Below are 24,390 nucleotides of genomic sequence, written 5' to 3' on the forward strand. Positions count from 1 at the left end.
ATTTGAAGTTTAACTTCAGAAGCACAAAAATTAATTGTAAGTTATGTTTTGAGTAGTTTTTCAGAACTTTTTTTTTCTGTATCTGATTTTCCGTTTTCCTGCTATTAGGTGTGTGAAAATGCACAGGAAAATCTGACAGAAGTTCATAAAAATTCGTGTTATAAAGCATGTTAAGTCCTGAACAAGATCTTTACTTTCAGAGTTTGAACTCAACAAAATAAGTGCTCTCTGTTGATTTTCTGTGGACTTTGTTATGAAGGGTCACTCAGTATTATAGGAGTATATTATGTTTAGTCCCTAATGTGTCATACTCACGTATGCTTGCTGCTGACGGAGTGCTCTTCTGTTGCTGTCGGCACTTCAGTCATTGTGTATTCTCATTGATCTTGACAGCTTGCATTACATTGATGAGTGACTTCTTGTTTGAGTAATCGCAGGGACTCTCAATGTGTTTTGCTTGCATGTTTACCTAAAGAAGCCTTTTGCTGGAGTAAACTGCTATTGTAGTGTTAAACTGCTAGTGCTAAAATGTGTAATAATTTACAACATTATCTCCAAATATATTGGACACTAGAGGATTAGGCAGCTTGGTGCTATCTATTGGAAGAAAAGCAGAAACGGTGTTTTTGCATGAAAAATACAAATGTATGCCTTTTTAGCCATCAGTAGTGATAGCGAAATTCTAAGAGTCCACTGTATTTGTTTTGTTTTGTTTTTTATGCAAGTTATCAAGTGACAATGATGCAAAATTATTATTCAATGTCAAGAACAGAAGTGTGAATACTTTCAGAAAATAATGGCAGTTGTCAAGTAATTATGTGCTTTTATACTAATCAAGTTTGACTTTAAAAAAATCATGATAATTGTTATTTTTTATTATTTTCAAGTTCTGTGAAATGGTGTTTTCCACTTGTCTGGCAGGTTGTATATGAGATTCTGTCTAATGTGTGATTTAGTCATTGAAAAGCTGTGATCTATATTCATATGCATAGATGCTGTGAACAGGGTATTTACTAAAACCTGTTTTACATCATTTGACTTGCTTCTCTGTACTCTTTGCATGAAAATGTTTTGTTTACAGAGAGATGTATGAATGCAACCTCTGTACCCGTAATCATGCAAAGAAATCACAACTGATAAAGAAAAAAAAAGCGTCAACAACAACAGAAAATAGACCTAGAACCTAGAAGAATAGAGCTGTAACCTAAATGTCTTTATTCTGCACTATAAATGCACCAGAAGCAAGGACTTTGTTTTGTATGACAGATACACCTCTAGCAAAAATAGTCGACCTTGCCCAAGTCGGGTGCCAACGGCACCAAATCCTTCGACTTACTTGAATTTTGAAATACACAATAGAATTAACAGAAGTTCACATCTATCCCGGAAGAATTCTTCTTCGACTCGGGCCAATTCTTTTGACTGGTGCTAGGTTGACATAGGCAAGATTGACTCTATTATGACTATTTTTATTTATATAAATCCTGAACTATTTGTGAAAATCCCCCAGTTTGGAAAGGGCAGCTGAGAAATGACCATCCCAACATACAACATCAGTATTTCTGTGCACACATGTGTACAACATACCTCAGAGGACGCAAGATGATACAAAATGTACGCTTGTGTTTTGGATGCTGAAATTGGTAATGGTCCCTGGGAAAAACTGTGTTGTTAAATCAGCGCTTTTAGACAATGTTATCTCCACACTTGTACGTCATACACAAGCTAAAGAGGCAATACTCACACTGGTATTGAAAAGCCACAGAGCACAACATAATGCAATTTGTAAAGTAATAATGCTCCCAAACCCTTACTGTGCTTTGTTTGTCCATTGGCACAGGTGTGTGGAAACTAAATTGTCAACAGATAGAGATTAGCTAATCCCCCTAATCCCCCTAATCCCTCTTGAGTCACCATGGCCTTCCTGTTGGGACTAAGGCACATTGCTATAAAGACACGTGAGAGGGCTAGTTAACTTTGCAGCTGGGTCAAGTTTGGACTGAGTTCTAAATGCCAGTGAAAAAGTTTGGCAATTTAAGTCTGGTGCCTGGGAAGTAAAGAGTTAATGACCTTCATAAAGGCGATGATATTAAGCATTTTCTGAACTTGGTGCTCTTTCATAAGCCTGTAGGAGAATTAGGGTGGGATTTCACGGAGCACGCGAACGATTTGCGAAGGATGCGAATGGCAAAATTCAGCATTCGTATTTTAATCGGCAAAAGATCGCCAAACGAACGTGAGGGTTCGGAAGCGTCGTCAATTGTTCGCAAATGTCGTTTTTACTTCGGCGATGATTTCAAAAAAGTTTGACATTTTTTGCGAACCTTTTCCGCACACTTGGTCGTGATTTGCTCGTGAATTGTTCTCGAAAGTGTCTTTAAAGCCTCGTCATATGCGCAAGACCTTCGCAAGACACGCGCGATGTTCGCAAAATGTTTGTGAAACCCCAAACAGACTCTGAAACTTTGGAGAATGTCTCGCGTATGTTACGCGAAATCTGCGAAGTTTTTCCGATCATTTTACGACGCAATCGCAAACTGTTCGCGTACCTTTTGAGACATTCTCGCGAACGTTTGGCGCACGTTTGGGGATGTATGACCTATACGTTTTCTACAAATAAAAATCGTACCATACATCTAAACATCAAACAATCATTAACAACTACAGTAACAAAAGAAATTAAAGACTACCAAAGAAAAAGACATGTTTGATATACAAAAAAAAAAATCGCAGAATACACTTAATATTAATCTAAAGTATGCAAAATTTCATATGAACTGTATATAGAGATTATGTGTTGGAGGAACTGCAAAAAAAAAATGAAATGCTTTACTAGTGGAGATAGGTCCTAGGGAAAAAAAATGTAGGCAAGCACACGATAGAGAAATGAGAGAAAAAGAAAGGAGAATAGAGGAACGAAAAAAAAAATCAACATAAGACAGCTTCCACCTCTCCTTGGGTACATTTTCTCCCATGATTATTGAACATTTTTCGTTGTTTGCATTTCCGTCGCGTGTTCTTCGTGTACGTAACATGCTGTACTTTAGCAATGATACACACGACATTCGCACATACGTCGTGGAAACTTCGCGCAAATTGCGCAAGAATAGTTTTCGGCTTCATTGTTGGAACACATTCGGAGAAAAACTTTTCCGAATGTTGGATTTTGTCATTCGCGTCCTTCGCAAATCGTTCGCGTGCTCCGTGAAATCCCACCCTAACTGCACATTGTTCTGTGAGGGCCTAGTTACCCTCACCTGTAATGTAGTCACTATCTGTTGTCCAGGTCTAGTGGTTTGAATGTTTGACCACCAGGCAGGTGTAGGGTTCAAGTCCCCACCCCAACAGTTGTGGCTTTCCGCTAGATATGGAATAGGCCTATCTATTATGCTATGTGTTACCAAGGCCTTTGAATTAATTCATGCACTGGAATGGAAGAATAAGCGAATGTTGATCTTATTCATGTCATATCGAGCAAAACATATAATTAAAATGAATGCCATTTTGGACGCACCCCTTAAAGTGTGTGTGATGTACTTCTTTTCATTTTTGTTTGTGGATTTATATTCTTGCCCAAATGCAGTAACTTAGTGTTGATGTTACGGTCTTCTTCTTCTGTCGTATGATGCAATACTATTGGATGGGTGAGGGGTTATAGACTTACAGGTTGATATGTAAGCTGCGGATCCAGTTCAGGGCAGCATCACTTGCTTGAACAAGTTCTTCAAGCCCACCTGGGAACCTCCGCAAGTGGCAGTCTTCGACAATGTGATGCAGGGTTTGGTCAGTCACACGCTGGGGTAGCTGAGAACCCCGATTTGTGTAGACAGTGGCCTGTCCTTGCATGGAGGGTTTGGATGCGGTTCAGGATGAGTCACGTGTTTCCCAGGGAGGTTGAAGCCCTCTGGCTTTGCTGTCGGGTCAGTGATGGTGTTCCACGTGACTTGAGTTGTGTTGGAGACAACATCAGACCAGCATCTGTGCCATTCAGTTTTGGAGTCAAAGTGTTCCAGCGATGAAAGGGACATGCAGACTGGCTTGCAGGATTTCAGGCGCATTGATGGTAGGTTGTTCAAGTCGTCGTGGATTGGAAGGTCAGGGTCTGCATTGATGGCACTGGCGACCCTTACCATCCTATCCTTCCTACCTAGGGAGGGGGGAGTGATGTGTGCCAAAACAGAGAGCCGGTGAAGAGGGGTGGACTTGAGTGTGCCCGAGATTGCTTGTGGTCACCAGACCTTTGTTACCTCCACCAAGGGAGGAGGTTATGTTTTCGTTGCTGTTTGTTTGTTTGTTTGTTTGTTTGTTTGTCCGTGTGCAAAATAACTCAAAAAGTAGTTAACGGATTTGGATGAAACTTTCGGGAAAGGTTGAGAATGACACAAGTAACAAACGATTAAATTTTGGTAGTGGTCTGAGAATTTTTTTTGGAATTTATGAAGGATTTTTTTTTTGATATTTTAACATCTCCAGAATACATGTATAGATTTCTGTCACCTTGTTGTGAAGTTTGGGATTATTGCTGGTGCTTGTATTGAGTTAGCACTACCACCAGAATTTGAAATCACCCAGTGTATTATTTTCTTTAGATTTGATACATAATGAACACATAAACACTGCATACACTGTACATAGTGATGGAAGCAAAGACAGCAGAATCTCTCATGGATCGGCTGAATGAACCATTCAAGTACATGTACACAGGCACAACACACAATAATCTGCAGTATGTATGGTTTAAGGTTTATTCTTCGTTTACTGAATGGACGATAACACATAGATACTTTACAATATTTTACAAAGTTGAGTGAAAATTTAAAAGAAGTTTTAAAAATGAATCACTGAAGTATTATCCATTCACAGGAGCACATATTGTCTAGGAAATGCATGCCAATTCCTGCTCTACCTACACAAGCCTACAGGAAAAATTCACGATGTTCTTATCGAGATAGAATACTTTCTTATGCCCTACATAATGCCACATTTACAGACAGAATATTGATCAATTTGCGATGCCTATGTACACAGTCAACAACAAATCTTTTACTGTACACGACAAGGACTCTCAGTCCCCACTCTGGAAAGTTTAGAATTCCAAGATATTTACACATTTTGGTACAATTGTATTTTTTCCTACAAGGAATGCAAACAGATACAAAGAGACAATTTTCACACAATTAACCTTGCTTAAGACAACCTTGCATAAGTCAAATAATCGCCTAAGTTGAAGTTTTGAAGTTCTCTTCTCTCGATATTCTATTGATTTTAATCCCTCACATCTTGAATTTTTCTAAGACGAAGCTTTTTCTTCAGTCCAAATAGATTCAACTTGGGCAAGGTTGACTTGTATAATCAGGGCAACTGTCTGTCTAAAGGTACAATGCTTGTGACCTTAAGTAAAACGTGAAGTATCTTCCGCACACTTCTTATGCATATCATTACCCCTCCAATACACTCCCTTTACAACAAACACTGTTTGTACTACGAAACTCTCGTTACAACAAAGTAGAAATTCAGGTCCCAAAATTATGTTTTACATCTTTTTATACACGTACATTACTGTTTCCCTATAGTGATATTTCAATACAACAAAAGAAAACTGCCAGTTCCCTGAACATTGTTACAAAGGGAGTCGCCTGTACATTGTATAACGTTGGACTACTGCAAGACATGTACAGTGCACTCCCGCTATAACGAATATAACTGTTATACAAATGATGTTCGACTCGTGCATGTTTCACAATTGCAAATACCCTCGAGTGCGCTACATCTCCACTAACGCCACGAAATAATCCTGTGCATCATTTGTTTTATAAAATGGGTCGAAAACTAACAGCATTTTTCACGTACCTTTGTGGGTCAATACCAGTCAGCTACATGTAGCACTCGCTCAAGAGTCAAGATGTCCGAAGATGTTCGTCCCAAACATTTACACACGTCGCACTCGGAAATCCCCCACATATAAGTACTGTACGTATAAGAGTATACGTATGCCACACACGTTATGCACACAAGAAAGGCCGGCAGGCAGCCTGAACTAGAAGTTTTTTACAGGATTGACAGCGCGTAATAGCAGCGTGTGACGCACTTGTAACAACTGATTGAGTGCGCACTGCTAGTGTAAACATTGTGACGTCAGGCCGTACATGTTAGTGAGAAATTAATGCACGCACACGTGACTCATTTCAGCGCTTCCAATTGGCTACATTCTTGAACCCATTTTATAAAACAAAATACTAGTGACAACAAAGTAAAAATTTAGGCCCCAACATTATCCGCTCTGTTTTCTTATTGTTAATTTGTTTGGTTATAATGAAATTTTGATACAAAAGAAAACTGCTGGTCACAAGGACTTTGTTTTGATGGGAGTCCACTCTACTGCTTTAAACCCATTCAAGCCCTGGAGAAATTTTGTAGCAGACATCATCTTGTCATCTGTAATTAACCTTCTCTGCACTAATGAGGCAAATGTGCACACATTTCACATACTCTATATGCTGTTACTTTCACGTACAGATATTTTCGCGAATGAGGAGGTCACGGACATATTCGCGAGATGTTTTTCGTGAATTGACACAGAGGCCTTCATAAGCACATTATTAGCTCAGCACATGGTGACATTTTCGTGTGTTGTTAAATTCATGGTCCAACCGTGATTCGTGAATACGTGAAAATAAAACCCTTGCGAAAACAACAGCTTATACAGTACATGCCTATGGGCTAATGAAATGTGGTGCACAAATGGTTAAGCTGACCTCTAAACTCTTGGCAGACTTCACACTGAATAGAGAAGAGATGGAACTGATAAAATTAACTAGAATTGCACAAACATAAGGGAGATGTTTATAACATTTAAAAAATCCCATTGAGGAAGAAAGGACTTCAATCTTCTTTAAAAAAACTTGCCATTTTTGAACATTTATAAACGTAGAAAGATTATCTTAATAACTTATAATTGAAAATTGAAATTGAAATTGAAACTGAGCCATTAAAGGGGATGGCTAGTATCTGATCAGTGGGAATCAGTGGGAATGCTGAGGGATGATTGTTCCAATCCTTTGGGATTCATTTAAGAGTACATTATATATCTACTGTTGTGTGAAAATTATTAGCTTCAGAACGGTCTCATATTCAAGTAATGTGCAGATTAATGGCCCGTCACTGACCAGGCACACTAACCTGAAAACATTAAACTGAATATGAGACCATTCTGAAGCAGATAGTATTTTCACACAGCAATAGATATATAATGTACTCTTAAATGAATCCCACAAGGATTGGAACAATCATCCTCCAGCATTCCCTCTGATTCTCACTGATCGGTTACTAGCCATCCCCTTTAAGAGCCTTTTTGAAAATTTAGCAACAGAAGCAATCTACTAGCACCATGTGAAACACTCAAAAGCAAAGTTTATAACTAGAAACATCGATCACAGGATCAGAAAGAAATTGAAATTATATGCTTGAAAGTTTGATGGCAAAACCCCACAATGTATTGGGTGGTTATACAGTGGACATACATTCTTTGAACCAAATTTCATTTGAATTTTGACCCCATGGATCACAACTTTCAAACAAACATATATATACAATAAAAACCAATTTTCATGACAATACTTTCAGCAATAGTTCAAGATATGGCACAAGTCAAATTTTGACCACATGGCTCAAATCTTGCAATACAGAAACAGTGTGCAGTATTAAATGCATGAGTATACATTGTATCAAGTTTAATTAAGCGCATACATGTACATTGAGTTATATCCAAGATGTGGATAAAGTAGCGTTATTTCAGCAGGAAATAGTAGAATTTTAGCATTCATACCCGACCTCTCACTCCAGACATTTAACCCGTGACCCAAAACTTTTCGAGAGAATCATTGCTAGGAAATACATGTACCAGGTATTTGTGGTATGCATACCAACTTTTTATGAAGATACCTTGAGCCACTTCTGAAGGAATGGAGAAAAAAGTTAAGTTTAGCCTTTTCACTTGAGCTGGTTTTAAAATTGTCAAAAATTGATTGAATGTCTGCTCTCTGGACAAGTAAAGAAATCAGAATTAACTGTTCGGTCATAAATACAGTAGATCTTTGCACCAACTTCTATATAAAATCCTGAATAGGTCTTGAATAAAAATACCTAGATGCATATATTAAAAATAGAAAATATGAGGACATATAATGCTTTTAATACCACCATCAAAGAGACCTAATAATGATACCTCGGTGCATCTGATAAAATCGGTATGATCTGCTGTATATGCCATGCATTTCACAATGGCTTTTTCTTTGTGATGAATTTTGTTCTGTGACTTGGTGTCATTTTAGCAAAATTATCCTCATAATCAATTATTACTTCCCAACATAAAAATTTGATGCATACAGTCTCAAAGGTGGGAAGAAGTTTATTTTGCTTGAGGAAGAGAGGTTTGTGGCAACATCATGTTTTTTTCACCAAACCTCTCTTCCTCATTTACATCACCATGCAAACCAAATTTGGTTTTGTTTCTAAAGGGGATAGCACATTGTATTTGCTGTTTTTTATATTCCATTATTGTGGTTCTCAATTGCAATTTCAACCACAGGAGATATTGTCTTTCAAGTCAATACCCATTCACAAAATACAGTGTATTACATGTATTCTTGTGAATCTATAACATGCTTACAGTACAATGTACATGTATTCTATGCTATTTTTTACTCTTGTGAGTAAGCTCATCAAAATGGTATGTAACAGGAAAAAATTCCTTTGGTATAGGATTTGTTTATCTCATCAGTGTTTGTTACTAAGCACTTTGCAAAGTGACCAATTTCTAAGTTACAAATGTTACGTACAACTGGTTTAACCCTAATCAGACATTGGTTTGTTTGTTTGTCTGTTTGCAAAATAACTCGAGAAGTTGTGGTCGGATTTGGATGAAACTTGCAGGAAAAGTAAATAATGTCACAGGGAAAAGAGGATTAAAAATTGGTAGTTATCTGAGAATTTTTATGAATTTTGAACTGATTTTCTATCTTTTGACATATAGGGTCAATGAATGTGGGAGTTCAAGCAGCGCATATTTTAGGTATTCGTACATGCACTAAAGCACACATTCTGCTCAAGGCCGTGCTGCGCAGCAGGAATTGTGAAACTGATGATGTAAATAAAAGGCTTGTACATTGGGAAATTGGGCGATTTTCAGCATGAGTGTATAGGTGGACATGAGTTGCTTGGCGGAGGTACGAGTTCTCCGAGTGCTTTTCTAGCTATTTTTTAATTTTTAATTTAATTTTTTTTTAAACACAGGACCCTTCACTAGAATCAAGGAGAGGTTGCTGCTGTGTAAAAAAAGTCTTTGTTCTACCTCTTCATAAAGTTTATTTTAGTTCTGACAACTCTTTCTGAAATTTGCAATGATTGCTACAACTGTAATTCACATTGATATTGGCAATGAGAAATCTAAATTGAAACAGGCATGTCGCAATAGCATAACCTTAGGCATCTACTACTTTAATACATGTACTACAACTTTTTCTCTCAGTCTGCTTCAGTTCATCCTATTTCTTTCTTCTTTTTTTTGGCGTTAATGCTAGTACAAGCAAATTCAGTCAATTCACAAACAAGATTGTTATATTGCATAGAGTGCTATCTCTCTCTCTTAATGTGCATTTGATCTGCATTCACTACCTAGCACAAGTTTTGCACTAAACTTTGCTTTCCAATCTTGCATAAAGCAAAGAGTAACATTGCCCACTAACTTAAAGCAAAATGAAAATTCACGGTCTGAATTACTCTCATGGTGACATTGTGGAAGTTAACATTACTGAGTGAGAGTGTGCGAAATATTTAGGCAAAGTGATGGGGCAGTTTCAGCTTTTTGAAGAATACTTCAATAAGAGAGAGTGATCAAGAAAATTGGTTTAATACGAGCGGTGAACAAAATTGCACCCGAAATTCCTCCACTGTTGAAAAATTCTCAGGTCTTGATATCTAGAGGGCATTTCGTGAAGCCTTTTGTCAGATATTTTTTTTTCTCACAAACTGTTATATGCTACTGAAATTATTGCTTCTGATTGGATGAGAGGAAATTTGTAAGACAAGTTTGTCGGTCCAAATTGTCTGGCCCTTTTAGGGTTAAATATTCCTTGCCCTATAAGGTTCAAACTTGCAGTGATTTATTCGAACATATCAAGCATTTGAATAAGAATAACTTCACATTGTCACATTTGGCGTATGATCCCAGAAAGGCATTTCAATTTCAATTTATCCCCAGCGATGACGTTATTAAAGTAAAAGTGGGAACCACCCAAGAATCTGTAGTGAGGACTTTCAGGATGTAGCGCATAATACATCTGCTGAGGCATGATGATATTGCCTTCAAGCAACTGTGCATTTACACCTTCACAAAAAACGCATGCCATCCTGATTTGGTTTGTTCGCTCGTACAGTAGGTTGTGCTGTTTGTGATTTAATTAGGCACTGGACTTGCCAGAAATGATAACCGCTGGGGAGAAATTGAAATGCCTTTCTGGGATCATACGCCAAATGTGACAATTTCAAGATTCTCATGTCTGACGCCAGGAAATCGCACTCAATCACTGCCCTTGCAAAACATGCGACTTCCCCCACTCACAATGTGATTCAGCTAAAAGGGGAAGGAGTACTTTACATGTTATTGTAGAGTGCACAGCAGGAACCCGGCGAATCAGGAAACGGTCATTAGTACACTGAAGTATGCCTGTATACATGTACCTTTGAGAATTAATCTAGATTGCCATTCTTGGGGTGCATTTGAGACTTTGTTCCTTAACCCGCTGAGGATGAGTCCGAAGTATACTCGGGGCAGGTGTCTACGGGAAATGTGTGTTGTGGCAAAATCAGTTAATCCTCAACAGGTTAACCTCATCTCTTGGTTTGTGGAAAGGTCCCTCCCCCACACAGTGTGGGTGCAATAAGGGAAGTAGTTAGCCCCACTACAGATTCATCTGAGACTAAGGTTAAAAAGTCCATAAAATCCCACGAGCTTATGAAATTCATAATCCTATTCCCCTTGGCAAAAAAAAAAAAAAAAATAGAATAGAAGAAATATACAAATAACTAGAAATGTCGCTATGGCGACTGGTATGCCTCCGCCATAATGCATGATTCTCCTAATAGGTCTAGATAGTACATGTAGACAATGTGTGATTACATTTTCACAAAATTGGCAAAATATTAAAAAGACAAGTTTGTCACAAATGTGTTGAATGTTCACCTTCCTTGACCTAGGTTTAATTGGATGAATAGGAGAGCATGTATTTGGGGATTTAAGGACTTTAACTTGACTTTGACCCATTCATAAGTTTATGCATTGAGTAATTTTCAAGGTACCGGTATGGAGAAAAAGTGCAATTTCTGTATTGAATAGTAAATTGTTACCATTTTCATCTAGCCTTTGACCCTAAAATTCATAAGATAATCACTTTCAGGTAGAACATGCATAAATATGTAGTAAGTTTCAAGATAACTTGAGCCACTTCCAAGATATGGAGGAAAAGGTTAGTTCAGCACTTTCACTTGATCTTTGACCTTTTGACCTTTGAGGCAAAAAAAAGAAAAAGAAAAAGAAAAACTTTCCAGAGAATTTCTATTAGGTTACACATGCATACACCAAGTGTAAAAAAAAATAATAATCCTGCTGGCATTGCATAAACATGAGGGAAATAGTAAAATTTTGAAGTGTTGCACTTGACCTTTGACCCTTGATCTTTGACCCCCATGCACCCTACATTCTCTAGATAATCACTGCCAGTCAGTACATGTATATACTATGTTCCATGAAGATACCTTGAACAATTTTCCAAGGAATGGAGAAAAAAAGGAAGTTTTAATGTTTTTACTTGACCTTATGACCTTTGACCTTTGACCTCATGACCCAAACTTTCACCAGAGAATCTTAATTGGGTAATACATGTATACACTAAGTTTCAAGAAAATATCTTTGGGCATTGCATAGATATGGTGGAAATAGTGAAATTTCATGTATTTGACCTTGACCTTTTGACCTTTGACCTTGAGCATGTGCACCCAAAAGTTGATAGGCACAACTTCACCCCCTAATACACATACATGCCAAGTTTCATTAGGATACCTTAACAGGTTTTGATAGTTACCTTGTCCACAAAATTCATTACGGACGGACGGAAGGACGGACAGAAGGACGGATGGACGGACGGATGGACGGACGGACAACCCGAAAACATAATGCCTCCGGCACCACTTCGTGGCGGAGGCATAAAAAACATTCACATGCAGCGTCCAGATAGCTCCTGGTCAATTTGGCAAACATGATTTTCAACAATCCACTCAAAGTTGCTTGCATTCCTGACGAGCGCTTGTGAAAAATACTACGGCTGCGTGAGATGATTGGCAAAACTTGGGCTACTTGCAGGACATGAAAGGAAAATATTGCAAGGCAATATCACAGACATACTCAGCGAGACTCGAGTTGATGAATGCAATCATTATATACGAGACAATTTATACCTGAAAAAAACATCCAGGCTTGCTCTTTACATTACTGTATTTGGTCCAGGCTGAGCTGCTCCATGGGCCACTGTATTCATAACAGTTACTTTCTCCAAAGGTCTTTGTCAACCACGAGAAGTTCGAGTCAGGGCGTGGCAACATACGATCTCTCCCAACATGAATGATAATGCCCAGGGAGGATTTGAGCCTGCGACCCTGTGATTTTGGAGCAAAGATGAATACACCACGACGTATGGCCCACCAGGGTTTCTGGCAAAATGTCCGCTCACGAACGAGACGAAGACGTCGAGACTGTAGGAAATCTCTGCCGCTATTGGTATCCCTACAAAACGTTCATCCATCCTATATACACGCAGAAACGTCATACATTGGGAGCAAGGTGCACTTGTGACAGGACTTCAGCCTCGTCGAATGGGGAAGGGGGGTACTGTATACGCCATACACTATCGCGAGTCTAAATTTTCGCGAATCGCGAATTCCTGACGATTTCGCGAGTGGTTAAATTCGCGATCGTGAAGTCCTGTACTGAATGGAGAAGAGTACACGTGTACGTCACATTCACATCGGGATCAGAGTCAATATTTTCATGTGTCTTTAATTTCGCGAACAGCACCTGACTCGCGAAATTCGCGAAAATAAAAACCTCGCGAAATATTCGGCGTAGACAGTAATCTCAATGGCTGGCAAGAATGCTTCATCGCTGGTTTAAAGTCTGAAGGTGGGGAGTGGGCGCTGGGCTGGGGAGGTCGCTACTTGATGTGTATGATGGGGGTGGGGAACTCCTGTTTTCGCCGCTTGGCGGGCCGGTCCTGCCCCGACCCTGCTGCAGTGGCGTGGGCCTGAGCATCGAGGTACTCTGGGAGGAACCGCCTGGTGAAGCGGGAAGCGTAACGCTGCAAGTGCTGGGCCACCTGACCCAGGGTGGATGATTCCTGGAATACAAACAGGCCAGAGTAATTTCAGTGATGGCTTCCTTACAACTGACTATTCTGAAGAAGGTTCATAATAGGCAAATACCTGTTAGTCTGTAAAGATGGGTTTCATTGGTTTTGCTTTTCTGCGTGGATATACGTACATTTAGCTCCCGATGTCATAACCACATTTTTAGTCTGAGAAACATTTGCTTAATATTGCAATCAATTTTCATTAGCTGACTTGCACATTCATGAAAGTGTAAAGGGTGATTTTTGTGTAATTATTCCTTGAACTTCTTTGATGAAATTCAGTGGGCAAATTAAGAAATAAGATAAAACATATGCAGAGAGTCTTACTCTCTGCATATGTTTTATCATACGACAGGTATTCAACTGTTAATTTCATTTCAAGTTTCCATTAGAAATCACAGACTAACAAATGATTGTTAATTGTCAAAATTGTTATTCTTTTTTTTTTTTTCAAGAGCCAGTACAGTTTGACCTCGATTATCCGGCCTCCTTTTATCCGGAAAGCTCTATTATCCGGACGCGTTCACGCAGTGAAGGACTTTTTTTTCCATCCAAAAATTGAGAAAAAACAGTGACTTTAACATCTTTTCATGGATCTACTTCACTAATTTCATAAGATGTGCATGATATATTTCTCAATATCTAATGAGGTAAAACATGTATGATTTTCACATAAAGATATACTTTCTTTTTGTGAAGAAGGGACTACAATTTTGCGTAGGCTACCATAGATTACACCACCGTTGCGGGGTATGCTACCTGCCTAGCTGCCAGTGCACTGGGACAGCAGCTTGGACGGTAGCTATATACATTAACATTGTGTCTCCCATAGCCGGCCAATTCGCTTATCCGGATGAGCGCCGGTCCCGACATGGCAGGATAATCGAGGGCGAACTGTAATATGGGGGCACCATCCCCCACCCACTCCATGGCTCTGATTACTACTATGAATATGTTTATCCTTGCCTCTCAAGCTACATGTACCACTACAATTAACTCTTTTTATCCCAGGGAGTCAAATGTGCACAAATTTTACACACAAACCTATGGACAGGAAATCAATGTGACTTACATACGGTTAACAGTCTTTAGCTTCAACACTACCATCGCCATATCTGACCCAAACCAATCCCCACAACTATCTATCATCATCATCATCAATCATCGTCATCGTCGTCGTCATCATCATCACCATCATCATTGTCATTGTCATCATCATCCATCATCATTATCATCCATCATCATCCATCCTCATCATCCATCATCATCATAAATCAACATCATCATCACCATCATCATCAACATCATTATCATCTGCCATCATCATCATCACCATCGTCATCATCATTATCATCCCCATCATCATCATCAACATCATTCTCATATGCCATCATTATCCATCATCATCATCATCATCATCATCATCATCATTATCATCTGCCATCATCATCATCATTCATCATCATCATCATCGCCCCAACAGTCCATCACTCCCCCCCCCCCCCTTCCCCACTTCACCCCAGAGAGGACAGGACTACTCACCCCGTTGTAGAGGTAGCAGTTGGTGAACATGACGCGCAGGTCCTCCATGACCTGGGAAGGGGTGCCATACTGACAGTGGGGCAGGTAGCTCAACTTGACCTTGATGGTAGAGAGGTCCATGGGGTTGGTGATCAGCTCATGGTAGCCCTCCACCTGCCCAGGAGAGAGGGGGAGAAATAGTTGGTGGGATCAACTGGACAGGTCAGAGCTTTTAACGAGCACAGACATTTGTTAAAAACATGTATAGATGTGTGTGTGTGTGTGAATACATAAAAGTACATGGCAAACCCTATCTACTTTAACCCACTGAGGACGAGTCCTGAGTATACTTAAGCATGTGTCTATGGAAACATCGGTTTCGAAATGGATGAGATATCCAAAGCAGGATTGCTTTGTACTTTATCTTTGGATATCTCAGCCATCCCTTTAAACCTTCGCAAAAAATAACACTGTAAACGCAGAAATTTTCGCGGTACATTAATTTTCGAGTATTTTGCACCACTTCTGACTAGAGCGACTTCTAAAACCAGTGAAAATATCTTCACAATTTTCTCAGCACATTGCGAACTGTTTGACAATTGCCCAGCGCGAATTCAACAACCCATGAATTTGTTTTTAGGCCGCTCAGAGCGGAAAATTATTCACGCGAAAATATCGACATTTACGGTAACAGCTTTCAGAGAAATGTGGGAAGGTGACGTACGTCTGGTCCTACAGGCTCCAGGAAGGGGTCCGAGTCCTCCAGACAGTACATCTCCAGCAGCAGACGCTGACAGAGCTGAAAGAGAACAAGACAGAGACAGACCGGGCCCTTTTAACTCCTTGCGTGCTGTGAGTGGTGATTGGCACAGAAAACCCCATAGCATTGTACACTGTCCTATGTCCCTGGTACAGAAAAGGGTTAAACTCTACACCTGCACTTTGGGACCACTGTCTCATTTTTCTACTGCACTCTATTAAAGGGGCTGTACAGTACTGGTTGAGGTGGGGATTCATGTTTTTTACATTCCTAAGTGAGATAATGAGAAACCTTTTATGAAATATGAAAGAGCATGTAATTTTAAGGATTCAACATTTATTTGATGAAAATTGGTTTTCAAATGGCTGAGATATAAAAAATGTATGTATGTGTATGCCTCCGTCATAATGCATGGTTCTCATAATAGGTCTATAGTACAATGTCTTGACAATGTGCGATGGCAGTTTCACACAAATGGCAAAATATCAAAATGACAGGTTTGCCACAAATGTGCTGAATGTTCACTTTCCTAGAACTAGGTTCAATTGGATGAATAATTAAAACGTCAGAGTGCAGGTATTTGGGGGAATTGATGATTTTTACTCGACTTTTGACCCTTTTACAAGTTTATGCATTGAGTAATTTTCAAGGTATTGAGAAAAAGTAAAATTTCAGTATCAAATGGTAAAATAGTATTATCTAAACCTGGCCTTTGACCTTTGACCTCACAATTCCAAAGAGAATCACTGTTAGGTAGAACATACATAAATATGTAAGTTTCATGATAATACACCTTGAGTTACTTTTGAGATATGGAGGAAGAAGTGCAATTTAGCACTTTCACTTGACCTTTGACCTTTTGACCTTTGACCTTTTGGTAAGAAACTTCCCACAGAATATATATTGGGTTATACATGCATACATCAAGTTAAAAAAAAATCCTTCAGGCATTGCATAAATATAAGGAAAGTACTGATATTTTGAGGAGTTGACCTTGACCTTTGACCCATGACCCCCAACTTCCCTAGATAATCACTGCCCATTGGTATATGCATATATACTAAGTTCCATGAAGATACCTTGAACCATTTGCGAGATATGGAGAAAAACATGAAATGGAAGATTAAACGAGAACTTACCGTTTGAAGTTTAATATTAATTTTATGAGTAATTGGAGGGTGAGATTACGTCATATATGAGATCCCGCTAGTGCGCGCGCCACTCAATATTAGAAGCAAGAATGTGACCACTGATGTAGGAAGATAACGAGAGATTAAGTTACCGTTTGAAATTTGGGGGAGGGTGAGGTGGGACGTAATCTCACCCTCCAATTACTCATAAAATTAATATTAAACTTCAAACGGTAAGTTCTCGTTTAATCTTCCATTTTATATCGTAATTTCGTGAGAGATTACGTCATATATGAGATTTCAAAGCCAGTGGTTACATTCTCGAGGCAACCCCCCAAAAAAGGGGTAGGAAGCATACCTTACAAGAGGTTCCATTGCAAATCTCATTCAGGTTGAATGCTGCAGAGATATTGTGTCTCCAAGAGTTCACAAGTTCAGGCAGTTCAAGACATGTCTGCCCAAATCTTAGGGCTTCACAGTCTATTTTTTGATAATTGTTTCTACAAAGGTTTTCTCAGCAGGACAGGGCTTGTTGTAGTACTTGCGAAAGATTCTTTCGTTGGCCCAACCGGCTTGCGCAAGTATCTTAGATACTGGGAATTTTCCTTATTGGCTGCGGAGGTAGACGCTGCCCGAGTAGAGTGCGCCTTGTAGATCCCTGTATCAATACCCGCAGCCTCCAAAACCTCCTTAATCCAGCGAGCGATTGTTTGAGATGAAACCCTGTGATACGGTTTCTTGTAGCTAACAAAAAGGTACCGTTCACTAGCTCTGATTCTGCGGGTCCTGCTGATGTATTCCTGCAAGTACCTGACTACACAAAGTCTCCTGTCTGGCGGGTATGCCTGGAGCTTGACACTGTGTGAGTAATTTCCAGGCTTGCTCTGTTTTAGGAGATCATGAAGGTGAAAGGTGACTGCATTATCTCTTAACACCATACCATCCAAGCTTAGATAGTGTAATGATTGAATCCTTTGTGCTGAGATTAATGCAATAATCACACACAATTTAAGCGTCAATTTTTTCAGGTCCAAAATGTGCGCTGGGGACCAAGAACGAAGAAAATTGAAAACAAGGTTAACGTCCCACATTTCCATGTATCTAGGCTTGGGTGGGCGTAGCTGAAAGACTCCCTTCATAAACCTCTGGATAAAGGGATGGTTTCCAACTGTAAACATAGTATCTCGAAGAATCACAAATGAAGATAGAGCACTCCGTGCTAAGTTTATGACACTGTAACCTGCCCCTTTATCGAAGAAAATGTCACTCAGGAATTCCAGGATAGCTTGAACATCTGAGTACAAGTAGTTGCTGCATTTTTTGTCACAAAATGCTTTCCATTTGTTTATGTACACTGCATACTGTTTTTTAGTCCCTTTTCTCCAAGAGGAGGCCATTACAGCAGTTATCCGTGCATTCAATCCCGCATCTCTGAAGGGCTTGCACAGAACCTGCAAGCAAAAAGATCAATCTGAGTGTTAAGTGGGTGAGGAGTGTTAGAAACTGGCAATGTTAGTAAGGATTCACTCCTATGAATAACAAGTGGTTCCTCATTCATTATCCTGTTTAGGAGAGGAAACCATGGCTGGCTTGGCCATTTTGGGACTACTAGTATCCCAGTTGCATTATCAGATTTGATTTTTTGAATGCACTTAGCAACTAAGCAGAAAGGAGGAAATGCGTAGAAGTACCACTTTCCCCAATCGAGAGTAAAGGCATCAATAGCCTTGGCATGTGGGTCGGGCAACCATGAGACATAGCTCTCTACCTGCTTGTTAAGTCTGGAGGCAAATAGGTCTATTTCTGGTGTCCCAAAACGTGAAGTTATTTCTTGGAAAATTGTGCGGTCAAGCATCCATTCTGTGCTGTCATTGAAAATTCTAGACATTCGGTCTGCCTCCACATTCAGCTTTCCTGGCAAGTGTGCTGCTGTGACCCAAATTTTACTAGTTTCGCACCACTGCCAAATCTCTCGGGCTGCCCGATCACAGTCAAGGGATTTAATGCCTCCCATGTTGTTAATGTACGCAACAGCAGTACTGTTATCTACCCGTAACAAAACATGAATGTTTTGTGAATTAGAACAGAAGGACTTGAGTCCCATGCCAGCAGCCAGGGTCTCCAGATAATTAATCTTATTCTCCCTGGCTTTTTGCAGCTCGTCTTCATTCCATCTACCCCCTGTATGGGTGGTATGATCAGATGCCCCCCAGCCTTTGCCACTGGCATCCGTGCACAATTCGAGCATAGGTTTAGGGTGTCGTAATGGTGAGAAAGCAGACTGCACATTGTCTGTCCACCATTGCAGCTCTTGTTTTGCTTCCAAAGATAGGCTCATTTTTCTGTCAAAATGCCCCTTATTCATTTTGAGTGCTTTGATTTTGTCCCTTTCTAAAGCCCTGTAATAGAGCTGTCCATACTGGACTGCGGGAAATGATGCTACCATTTTCCCGATAATTCTAGCCACCTGCCTGATACTGGGGTTTGCTATTTGCATAAGTTCAGTGCACAAGGACTGTATTTCCTCTGATTTGTTATCAGGCAGTCGAATTGTCATGGTCTGAGTATTGAGAATGAAACCAAGAAATTGTATTTCTTGAGTGGAGCATAGTACTGATTTTTCTGGGTGTACCAAGAACCCAAGTTGTGCAAGGATGCTAGTGGTTTCAAAAACCGTGTGCAATGTTTGATTCTCACTTTCTCCAATAATGAGTACGGTACATCGTCAAGGTATCCAATTACTACATGCCCTTGCTCTCTCAGTAATGTGAATACAGGTTTCAGTAGTTTAGTGAATAACCTTGGCGCCATGCTCAGGCCATTAGGCAGTACTTTGAATTGCCAAAGTTGATTTTTCCAGGAGAACTTTAAGAACTTCCTGTGTGTTGGGTGCACAGGTACTGTATAGTACGCGTCCCAAAGGTCGACTGAAGCCAAGAAGCTATTTTCTGAAATGAGTTCAATAGCAGTATGGATATTTTCCATCTTAAAATGCTGGTACTGGAGATATTTGTTGAGATCAGACAGGTCTAGGATAACGCGTGTATACCCCCGTCTTTTTTAGGCCGTGTAAAAATATTAGACACGAATTCTCCAGTTTCCCTCTGGCACGGTTCAATTACTCCCTTGTCATGGAGTTTAGAAATTTCAAGATCAATATCAGCCTCTTCGGCTTTATCACACCGAAAAAGGTAAGGGGGTTTAGTTCTAGATGGTGCACCCATCTCTTTACTGAATTCAAGCCTGTAACCACTTACAGCATTTAGCACATGTGGGTCTGAAGTAATTTTGCGCCACTTTGGGAAGAATTGCTTCAGTCGAACTCCTACCATAGGTTCTACATTATTATGACATAGCTTTGCATAATCACTAGAATCAGATGTCATGTTTACCTCGTCAGTTGAACTGGAGGTTATCGTGCTCTCTTCATCCCTGAGCCCTGCTTGCTGCCGCAGTGCGGTTGGTGCTGGCTGGGATGTGTGAAGGTGTGGGGAGCCGACGGCTTCCCCCTCCCCTTGGGGCGCTGGCCTAAAAAAGCATGGCTGGTAGCTCCAGTCCACGGTCCTTTTGTACCTGTAGGCCTAGTGACATCACTTGTACTTGCACGAGAAGTAGTCCAGCCCGCGTCGCGGTACTGTTGGGGCAAATTTGAGCTTTTTGATGTAATCTTGCTCCTGCCCTTGCCATATGCACTCCTGCCATAGTCATATGGGCTGAAACGCTGCTTTTTGTATTGTCTGCTATGCTCACTCCTGAGGACACCCTCAGTTGCTTTTTGTTCATCTCTTATGTCTTTCATTTGCTTTCCCAGGTCGTCACCAAAAAGGAATTTGGAGACCGGGGTAGAGGGCTTGCAGAGATGCTGGAATTGATAACCAATGTCTGGTTTCATGAATTCCTTGCGCAAGGAATTTAGCTCGAAATTCGCACTGCACAGAAGTGCTAGTGCATCTTGTTGCTGTTCAGTGATATCCTGTGCCGACACTGTATGTATGTAGGCATTGATGCCTCTCGTGAGATTCTTTTGGAGTCTCTGAAATTTGAGGTCTCGTGTCTTTGAAAAGGCAGGTAGCCCATTCCAGATTCTTTGGTTGACTTTCGGCACATCCACCAGCTCACAGTTGCTGGGAATGGGGTATTTAGTGATCGTTTCATCTACCACTTTGGGCTCGAGCTGGTGGGTCAGAAGGTAGGCTGTAGACTTAGCAATTTCTGGGTCAATGGGGGGACCAACTTCCTCAGCCACAGCAAATTTGGCTGCAATGTTTGGAACTTTCTCCACTACAGAAGGGGGAACTTCGCCTTCTTCAATATCAAATTTGTCATCCTGACGACTATCCCCTTGACCTGGTTGGATAATCACAGAGTTTTCATCCATATCTCGGCCCAGAAATGGTGCCGCATATTCATCATCATAATGGCAGTCAGTATCTGCCGAGTCTGAAGGGGAGTATTCAGAACGAGTCCTGATACTCTTTCCATTGCCACCGCCTTCACGGGCTGGTGTCTGCTTTGCCGACTGTGCCTCCACAAATTGAACAACCACAGCTAATTGGCCTTCAAGCTTGCCGAGTCTATCTTCCAAAGTTGAAACTTTAGAGACCAGTTTGGCAGGTGGTTTCACTGTTTTGTTTGCACCGGTACTACCGCTAGGGTTAGCACTGCTTGTTGTAGTAGTACTATTACTAGTACCTGCCTTGCCGGCTCTAGTAGGCGTTTTACCTTTGGCTGTCGCAGTTTTCTGCTTGCACTCTTGTGCGTGCTGGTCTCCGCGACCCCCGCCGGTGGCTGCCGGGGACGCGACTGCTGTCAGCAGCGGTGGTGCGGCTGCGCCGCCCACGTTTGGAACGTTGGTCGAAGACATAAATTCCGTTGCTGTTCAGCTGAAGAATGATCGTTAAAACCAGAAAAAACCTGGCAAAACCTCCCGTGGAGGTAACTTTCGCTATTACGTCGATCCAACTCGAACGAAAACTTGAATATTCAAGTGCAATTCCGGCGAATTTTCCGAGCACAGAAATTCGCGTGTTAGCAAGATGGCGGCGACTAACGAATTGAGTGGCGCGCGCACTAGCGGGATCTCATATACGACGTAATCTCTCACGAAATTACGATATAAAATTTCAACCTTTTTTTCACAAAATAACCTGTGACCTTTGACCTTTGATCCTGTGACCCTAAAATCCAAACAAAGTATTATCCCCCAGGATATACCCTCATACCAAGTTTGATGCAAACCACCTCATGGTTCTTGAGATATCGACAAAAACAAAACGGGACGGACGCACGTACAGACGGAGGACGGACGGACGGACGGACGACCCGAAAACATAATGCCTCTGGCCACTTCGTTGGCGGAGGCATAAAAAGTGATAATACTATAAAAGACTACAGGCCACGCCTTTTATTAGGATCTCTTTGTTTCACCATGTTTTGGGATATCTCAGCCATTTCAAAACCAATTTTTAATCAAATAAACTTTTGATACCCCTTAGAAATGCATGCTCATTGACATCTCATAGAGTGGTTTGTGAATATCTCGCAAAATGTCAAAAGCTAAATCCTCACCTTGACCAGAACTGTACACACCCTTTAAATCACCACATGTCAAGATACCATCAAAGTGTGACCCCAGGCTAAGAGTAGGACAGGTTGCTTCATACCTTGAGTGGAGATTCACATTACCAAGGTTTCAAGTTGACTCAAATTTTACTGCAAAATGAGGAATGTTCGTGTGCATTTTAATTTTGCAAATTCAGCCAGAGCCAAGATTCGCGAAATTAAAATGCACATGAAAGTTCTTGTCTACACTATATGCATTGAATGTTACAGGCAGCGCGCGAAAATTTCATGCCGCAAAAAATATCTTGTTTTACAGTAATAAGGAAGTCAAGCAGAGAACCGAGAATATGCACTTATTTTGCACCTTACAATCAAAGTTTTGTGAAAAAAAGAGAGACTCTAAAATTCTCTAAATTTCTAATTTTCGTTTATGATAAAACTTCTACCACTCTATTTGTCTGATTCTGCCTTGATTGTACTCTTTTACATTAGATCGTCCACTGCCTCGCCCTAAGAGCCCTAATGCTTGTGCACTCGAAAAATCACTCCAAAATCTGGTAACATCATGAAAGAGCTTTCAAAACTCTGTCGAATTATGTCATAAACCAAAAATTTCACACTAGGGTCCATCTGTCGGGCAGGCGGCAATTAGCCAAACTGAACAAAGTCTGGAACTGCACCTGAAGGCTTCCTTACATTGGACAAAATAAAGAGAAGGGAATAAGATTTTGATGTTCGCATGTTCTCTCAAGATAGGTATATTTGCTACAACCACTGACGCAAATAAAGTTTCACCTCCTTGGGAGAATTGTTGTTACAGATCAGACGTTAAAAAAGAAATCACCTTCAGGTTCCTCTTTTACAATATTGTAACACTTAACTCTTTATGTGCCATGGTGTAAACCTCCTATGCGCCACATTATTTGGAGACAGCAATGCAGTCATGCTTTAGGAAAACATTCAGTTTTCAAATCTTCACGTTGCATTTAAGGGTGTGTACAGTTCTGGTTGAGGTGAGGATTTAGCTTATAACTTTTTGCGAGATATTCAGAAACCACTCTATGAGATGTCAAAAAGCATGCAATTCTAAGGGGTATAAAAAGTTTATTTGAAGAAAATCTGTTTTGAAGTGGCCGAGATATCCAAAACCAAGGTGAAACAAAGAGATCCTAATAAAGTTGTGGCCTGTAGTCTTTTATCATTATCACTTTTTTGGATATCTCAGCCATTTGAAAACCAATTTTCATCAAATAAACGTTGAATCCTTCTTAAAATTAGATGCTCTTTCATATTTCATAAGAGGTTTCTCATTATCTCACTTTGGAATGTAAAAAACATGAATCCCCACCTCAACCAGTACTGTACAGTCCCTTTAACTTTCATAGATTTTTGTTACTGTGGACAGAGGAAAGCTGTAGAGAAACTGTAAAGCTTTGCTTAGATGTAAATTGTGTGACAAATCTATGGTTGCTTTTCTTTCAAAAGACCAGTAGCTACATATTATAGAGCTATGAATCTAGCATACAAAACAGTAGCAGAAGCTCAGAATTTACTAACTTGCAGATCCAGTGGGAAACGTAGCTTGATAGTCAATAACCACATAAAAATGCAAGCTACCCATGACAGGAATGAAATCGTGAGAAACACTTTCATTTGAACAGCGGCATAAGTCGATTCATTGATTGGTATGGGGCAGGTTTCTGCGTTTGAGTAGAATACGCAAGCTTGACATGCAGTCGACTGAATCGGGTGTGCAAACGTGGCACATAAAAAAGGGCTATTCGTATCACGGCTCTTCCTGTGTGCGACCCACCTTGTACTCTCGTGACGTGAAACCCGGTGGAGCCTCCACGTCACGCGCATATTCCTCCTCGTCCGCGTTCACGTCGAAGCACAGTGTGCAGGACCACGCTCCGCTGCAAATTTGCCCAAACAAAAGGAGAACGAGGGAGTGAGACAA

The 24,390-nt window shown here is 40.4% G+C and overlaps 1 protein-coding gene across 1 annotated transcript in view; it reads right to left on the bottom strand.

Moving 5' to 3' along the window:
- Positions 1-12,945: 12,945 nt before the first annotated feature.
- Positions 12,946-24,390, bottom strand: part of LOC139723968 (transcription intermediary factor 1-alpha-like) — a 36,594-nt gene continuing 25,149 nt past the window's right edge. Inside the window, exons 12-15 of the mRNA XM_071635168.1 lie at positions 24,244-24,346; positions 15,703-15,777; positions 15,000-15,152; positions 12,946-13,445 (exon numbers count right to left, since the gene is read on the bottom strand). Coding sequence (XP_071491269.1) covers positions 13,263-13,445; positions 15,000-15,152; positions 15,703-15,777; positions 24,244-24,346 — 514 coding nt within the window. The 3' untranslated portion in view covers positions 12,946-13,262. The remainder of the gene's footprint in view (positions 13,446-14,999; positions 15,153-15,702; positions 15,778-24,243; positions 24,347-24,390) is intronic.

Source organism: Diadema antillarum, unplaced genomic scaffold, assembly GCF_040938485.1.
Source record: "Diadema antillarum isolate AM-2024a unplaced genomic scaffold, OU_Dant_1.0 scf00000204, whole genome shotgun sequence".
In the NCBI taxonomy this organism is placed as follows: Eukaryota; Metazoa; Echinodermata; class Echinoidea; order Diadematoida; family Diadematidae; genus Diadema; species Diadema antillarum.